At 41.2% G+C, this 7,029-nt stretch overlaps 1 protein-coding gene across 1 annotated transcript; it reads left to right on the top strand.

The window, feature by feature from the left end:
* The first annotated feature begins 3,737 nt into the window (after positions 1–3,737).
* Positions 3,738–5,482, top strand: LOC128437933 (putative nuclease HARBI1). The gene is made up of 3 exons (XM_053420228.1): positions 3,738–4,407; positions 4,634–4,823; positions 5,428–5,482. Exons 1-3 carry the CDS (start codon positions 3,738–3,740, stop codon positions 5,480–5,482), a joined length of 915 nt encoding a protein of 304 aa, XP_053276203.1.
* The last annotated feature ends 1,547 nt before the right edge of the window (positions 5,483–7,029 follow it).

Below are 7,029 nucleotides of genomic sequence, written 5' to 3'. Positions count from 1 at the left end.
GAACTCAAGCTGAACGACGATGTGGATTTACAAATACAACGCGCACACAGAGCCCTGGCGCCCAAACCGGGCCCAAACTCGCCTCCGAGGTCTATTATCATCAATTTCCAGCAATACAGCACCAAGGAGATTGTTATCCAAAAAGCATGGCGACAGAAAATCACAATGGGAGAGAAACCGCTGTATTTCGATCATGACTATACAGCTACCGTTCTACAACAGCGCAAGGCGTTCACCAATATCAAAAAGGCTCTCAAGGAAAAGGGCATTCGTTTCCAGACGCCCTTCACGCGGATGCGCATTCACTGGGAGAGCGGTGTGCAGGTGTACGGCAGTGCCTGGGAGGCAGCGCAGGAGCTCCGGCAGCGGGGATACAGCGTGGAGGTGCCAGAGAGACCACCCGGTAGGAGTCACCTGTTGGAGCTTCTCCAGCGGGCTACACCGTGGCAGCGAGTGGGATCAAATGCAGATGTAGGCACTGCCAGACGCGCTAAAGAGCGCCTACGGAAATTTCAGCATAGACGCCAGGAAGAACGGTAGTGTTTAAAAAACTGATGGTATACAAGCGACCCTTAACATAGAGATAAACATTGTATTCATGCGCTGGCTGGCGGGGCAGCAAGAGTTCGGCCCTACCAACGGACTCACACGTAAGTTCAAGTGACAGTTTGTAGCGGACTAATTGGGGAGGGGGCCCTTTCCTTGTGAGAGGTTTATTTCCCCCTCAGCTGAAAACTGGAGAATGCTCTTCAGACTTTGGAAGTCCTTTCACTTTACTGTTATAATGCTTGTTCTAAGCCGTTCTGGGCTTGTTATTGTGTTCCAGTTATCATTGGTTACTAAGTTAAGCCTGTGGAAACATAATGTTGTAAGATTGACTCAGTTAAGTTATGATGCAGCCTGATGAGGTAAAGCTAGTGTCCTTAAATGTGAACGGTTTGGGAAACCCGATTAAAAGGTCTAAGGTAATGGCAAAATTGAAAAAAGAGAAGGCAGATATTATTTTTATGCAAGAAACCCATCTCTCCCAACAAGAGCATGAGAAATTGAAACGATTTGGTTTTAAAAATACTTTCTATAATTCATATCTGCAAAGTCATAGAAGAGGGATTGCTATTCTGGTCGCTTATAAATTCAAATTTGAATCTTTTAAAGAAATAAAAGAAAAGGAGGGCAGATATCTCATTGTTAAGGGTAGGATTGAACAGGATATAGTAACCTTAGTAAATGTATATGCACCAACTGATACTAACAAACTGTTTTTCAAATCATTAATGGATGTGATTGCACTGGAAGCTGAGGGTGTCTGTATATGTGGTGGAGATTTTAATGTAGTATTAAATCAACATTTAGACACAACTAGCTTAACGAGAAATAGAAATAAATTATCAAAATTGATTAACACAGCCTGGGATGATATCGGGTTTTGTGATGTCTGGAGACATATTAATCCATTTGACACAAACTACACTCACTACTCGGCTCCACATTATACTTACTCCAGAATAGTTTATTTTTTTATGCCAAAAAGTGACTGTTATAGGGTGAAAGAATGTAGAATTGGGGTAGCTGATGTCTCTGACCACAGTGCTGTGTACTTGACAGTTCAAATACAAGGAAGGAAGAGGAAGACGGGTTGGAGATTAAATGTAGGTATGTTAAATAACAAAGTAGCTGCAGAACAGATAAAACTGGAAATTAAAGATTATCTGAAGATAAATGACAATGGAGAGGTGGACCCATCTATACTGTGGGACTCATTGAAGGCGGTGATGAGTGGGAATTTGATTGCTTTAACAGCATTAAACAAAAAAGAAAATCATGGAATATAATAACCTGGTATTAGATTTATCAAATGTGGAGCAACAACATAAAAAAAACAGAGACCCAGAACTGCTGGTGCATATAAAACAATTAAGGAAACAGATGAATGATCTATTAGAACAAGAAGTTGAGAAGACGGCCCGATTCTATAAGCAGACCTATTATGAATCAGGTCCTAAAGCAGCCAAATTACTTGCCCGACGCTTGCGTAAACAACAAGTAGATAGTACCATCCATAAGATACGGGACCCAGAAACAAATCATTTGAAATATCAACCACAGGAAATAGAGGCCATTTTTCTAAATTATTATAAACAATTGTATACAGAGACCTCTGATACCAAAGTGGAAGCCATGCAAATGTTTCTTAATGAGCTTGATTTGCCTTGTATTGGCAAAGTACAAAATTATTTCATTATAGCAGATTTTACACTAGAAGAAATAAATAATGCAATTGGCAACTTAAAATCAAGTAAGACTCCAGGTAGTGATGGCTTCCCTGCGGAGTGGTATAAAACCTTTAAAGAAGAACTAGCTCCACTCCTGCTAAAAACATTTAATTGGATTAAAAGAGAATGTAAACTTCCGCCATCATGGAATGAGGCAGTCATTACAGTACTCCCAAAGGAGGGCAAAGATAGGGAATATAGTAGTAATTATAGGCCTATTTCAATTCTCAATGTAGATTATAAAATGTACACAGCCATTATCGCAAAAAGACTTGAGAATATTCTCCCAGAATTAATAGACGAGGACCAAACAGGATTTGTAAAAAGCCGACAAACGCATGACAATATTAGAAGGACTCTACATTTGATGGATAGAATAGAAAGGGAAAATAAAAAGGCAGTAGTGCTAAGCCTCGACGCCGAAAAGGCTTTTGATCGGGTCAATTGGCAATTCCTGTATCAAACTTTAGATAGATTTGGCTTCAATGAGCAATCTGTAGATTTAATAAGAACACTTTATCAACAGCCAACAGCAAAAATCAATTAACTCATTAATTAAAATTAATGGGTCATTATCTCCATCATTTATATTACAAAGAGGAACTAGACAAGGTTGTTGTCTCAGCCCCACATTATTTGCTTTTTATATTGAACCCCTGGCCCAGACAATCCGTCAATATGAACAACTACAAGGCATCACAATTGGACATAGAGATAATTTAATTAGTTCATTCGCGGACGATATTTTGGTCCATTTAGTGGATCCTGAGAAGTCGTTCCCCATATTGATGGACATCCTCGAAAGAATTTAATTATTATGCTGGTTACAAACTAAATATTACAAAGACACAACTTTTGTCATTTAATTACAAGCCTTCAGAAGAAATAAAACATAGGCATGATTTAAAATGGGATATGGAAGAAATAAAACATTTAGGGGTAATCATTACAAAAAATTTGAACAGATTATACGAGGCAAACTATAATTTGATTAATCAGAATATTAAAAAGGATATTGAACGATGGTCCACCTATCCATTGGATTTTGGCAGTAAGATAAATGTAGTTAAGATGAACATGTTGCCTAGATTGCTATACCTGTTTCAAGCTTTGCCAGTAGGGGTTCCTAAACACCAGGGGCCTCATGTACTAAGGTTGCGTACGCAGAAAAACATGGCGTACGTCCTTTTCCACGCTCACGTTCAGATGTACAAAACGTGAAATGACCGTAAAAATGTGCGGTCCCCACGCCAGCTCCAGAGCTGTCGTACGCACGTTTCTACAGCTATTGTTCCTTTGGCGACACTTAGAGGTGATGCTGGGAAACTGGGAAAAAAGGTGAAAACAATGACTCATCAGAGTGATTTGCAAATCAGAGACACACTAATGAACAATTAACACACCTTGCAATTATATGGGTGGCTATAAAAGCATGCGCAATGGATGAAGAAAATTGTTTTAACAATGGCTGTGTTAGCGTTGTTAGAGGACATCGCAAATGGTCACATCCAAAGGGAACGTATATTTAGGGAACGCGAGGACTTACTCGCAAATGATGACGATTGGCTCATGAGCCGATTTCGTTTCCCCAGGCCAGCATTACTGGAGCTGTGCGCAGAGCTGCGGCCGGCCCTAGAGCGCCACACAGCCAGGAGCCAGGGGTTGTCCGTGCCCACACAGGTGCTGACCACGCTGGGGTTCCTGGCAACAGGGGCCTTCCAGCGGGAGCTGGCCGATCGGTCAGGAGTGTGCCAGTCCACCCTGAGCCGAGCCATGCCAGCTGTGTGGGACGGAATCATCCGAATGTCATCCAGGTACATCAAATTCCCATACAATGCTGTTGAACAGGCCCACATTAAAGCGCAATTTGCAGCAACAGCCGGTTTCCCTAATGTAATCGGAGCTGTTGACTGCACACATATTGCCATAAAAGCGCCATCACAGGATGAATTTGTTTACGTTAACAGGAAACACTTTCATTCTATCAATGTCCAAGTGATATGTGATGCGCAAATGCAGCTCCTTAACATCGTGGCAAGGTGGCCTGGTTCAACGCACGATTCATTCATTCTGACCAACAGCATGGTTGGGAACAGGCTGGAGGCTGGCACTGTACGCGATGGGTGGCTTCTGGGTGAGTAAATGCTTTATTCGTGTAATTGTCCCGTATGTATAAACCAGCGTAATGCACATCTGGGGCTTGTGCACATCCAAATATCATGTTTCTCTGATGTGTTCAGTATTCACGTCAGTAAAAGCGGGCGTAAAGTTAGAAATGTCGCCCGCGGTGCACTTCTGCATTCATTCATTGTGTGGTTTTTACGTTGTGTATTGTATTCTGCGGCTTCATCTGACCCCAGGGGACCGTGGCTACCCCCTAAGAACGTGGCTGATGACCCCTCTTACGAACCCCAACACCGACCAAGAGAGGAGGTATAATGACCTCCATTCCCGGACGCGAATAATTGTGGAGAGGGCAATCGGCCTGCTGAAGGGACGGTGGCGATGCCTGGACAGGTCGGGGGGATGCTACTCTACAGACCTGAGAAGGTGTGCCACATTGTGATGGCCTGTGGCGTCCTCCACAATGTGGCACACCGCCATGGCATACCACTGCCAGAGCAGCACAACCCCCCACTGGAGGAACCGGATGCCGGACCCGTCAACTGCAACCCACCCCGAGGAGCCATAACAGCAACCTAAACAGCAACAATGGTTTGATGTCATTCAGGAAATAAGGACAATGGAACGACTGACTTGTGTGATACGTTTGAGGTTAGATTTGTATGCTAAGAGATGGCAGAAGTGGATACTTTACTTAGACGAACTATAAGGACACTGGCTCACAGTCTGTTTGCATTCAAGTGTAAGGCAGCTACTTGAGCTGCACTTAATCTTTACATAGGTATGTATTTCATCTTTTTATCTACACCAAGTTTTCCCACAGGCTCCGTTTTTGTTTGTTTTTGTTATAATTGTTTGTTCATTACTGTATGTTTGTTTTATCTGCACTGAATTAACATCTGCATCTCAATTGGCATAACTGACACAACCCTAGACTGGTTCCGCTCATATCTCCATGGCCGTACTCAGTTCATCCAGTTAAAATCATTCACATCCCACCCATCCCCACTCTCCCCCTTGTGTTCCCCAGGGCTCTGTTCTTGGGCCTATCCTATTCATCATCTACCTCCTACCACTTGGATTGATCCTCCGTAAAGTCAACATTCATTTCCACTGTTAGGCAGTGGAAATGAATGTTGACTGCAATTCCCTTCTCTTTGGTCTCCCACACAAACTCCTCCATAAACTTCAACTGGTACAGAATGCTGCTGCCCGTATCGTCACTAGAACACCATCCATCAGTCACATCACCCCTGTTCTACATCAACTCCACTGGCTTCCTATTAAACACAGCATTGATTATAAAATCCTCCTCCATACATTTAAGGCCATCCATAACCTCGCTCCTCCATACCTCTCTGACCTCCTCCATATCAATGTCCCTACCCGGTCTCTCAGGTCTGCCTCCTCCATCAGCCTGACCGTCCCCCGAGCCCATCTGTCCACCATGGGATCTAGAGCCACACTAGTGTGCCGTGAGAGATCGTCAGGTGTGCCTTGGGAAATGATCTAATATCACCTAATCAACCATTATCGAGTGTCTGTGCCAGGGGTGCCCAATACGTCGATCGCGATCTACCGGTCGATCTCACGACTGGACAAGAGGCAGTCACGAGGTAGCTCCGGCATACGTATCCCCTCTTTTTCTTTTTAATCGCTGCTGCCACGCCCCCAGTAGTTCCCTTATATAATCCCAGCAGTTTATTTTCATGTAATGGTCATTTAACCCGATCATACTTTCCCACTGAGCTATTGTTGATAAGTGGGTTAGATTTTGGAGACTTTCCAGGTCTGGTAAGTTTCACTTCCTGTTTCTCTGTAATTTGATCACCATTTTTAAACAAAAAACAAAATTAATATAAAATGTAAAAAATATCAGTCTAGCCTTTCACCTGTTTCAAGGGAAGTGCAATACTTGAGTACCATGTGAATATTTTCCCATTTCTCAAAAGTTTACTTTCAAACATCTCAGAATGTCAGTTCAGTTGAAATGTGTATTTTTGCACATAAATTTCTACATTTTGTTGCAAATATTCGTAACCATAGAGCTGATGGATGTTATTAAGTTGCTAAAGAAGGAAACAAACACGTTCTGAGCTGGAAAATGTAACAGAAGATGATGAAATACAAAAGAAAAACGTATATTTTGACATATTTAATATTTCACTTTACCTCAAATTGTTCTGTGATATTATAATCATTATTATTATTATTATGTGATAAATAATCTTGTCTTATCTTATCAATTTATATTTCAGCAATTAACTTGATTATAAATATATATAATAAAAGTGAAAATATTCGGATCAAAAAATCAATTCAACAAAAAATGAGGTTTATGGATGTTTTTGGGTCAAAGTGAGGGTTTGTTTAACTTATAATAAAAATGTTATTTAAAGAGGAAATAAATAGTATTTAAATGGCAACTTATCAACCAGTTATAAAGTGAACATATTTAAAATAATCAGCCCTTACTTATGATATGTAAGTGTATATGAATATGAAACCAATGAAAGGTTAAAAGATTTCTAATTTAATTGTTTAATTATGATTTTCCATTTGGTGTTTTCGTTATTTAAAATTCTTCTCTACGGTCAGTGCATTTGTTTTCACAAATCTTTAAGCATTAATC

Source organism: Pleuronectes platessa, chromosome 4, assembly GCF_947347685.1.
Source record: "Pleuronectes platessa chromosome 4, fPlePla1.1, whole genome shotgun sequence".
In the NCBI taxonomy this organism is placed as follows: Eukaryota; Metazoa; Chordata; class Actinopteri; order Pleuronectiformes; family Pleuronectidae; genus Pleuronectes; species Pleuronectes platessa.
The sequence above is the reverse complement of the archived record's forward strand: the minus strand, read 5'-3'. Positions and strand labels throughout refer to the sequence as shown.

Excerpts from the sequence above, each read along its gene's own strand:
- LOC128437933 (XM_053420228.1), top strand. The coding sequence starts at position 3,738 with ATGGCTGTGTTAGCGTTGTTAGAGGACATCGCAAATGGTCACATCCAA. Across the intron at positions 4,408-4,633 it reads ACGCGATGGGTGGCTTCTGG|GGGACCGTGGCTACCCCCTA; the intron begins GTGAGTAAATGC and ends ATCTGACCCCAG. Across the intron at positions 4,824-5,427 it reads TACTCTACAGACCTGAGAAG|GGCTCTGTTCTTGGGCCTAT; the intron begins GTGTGCCACATT and ends TGTGTTCCCCAG.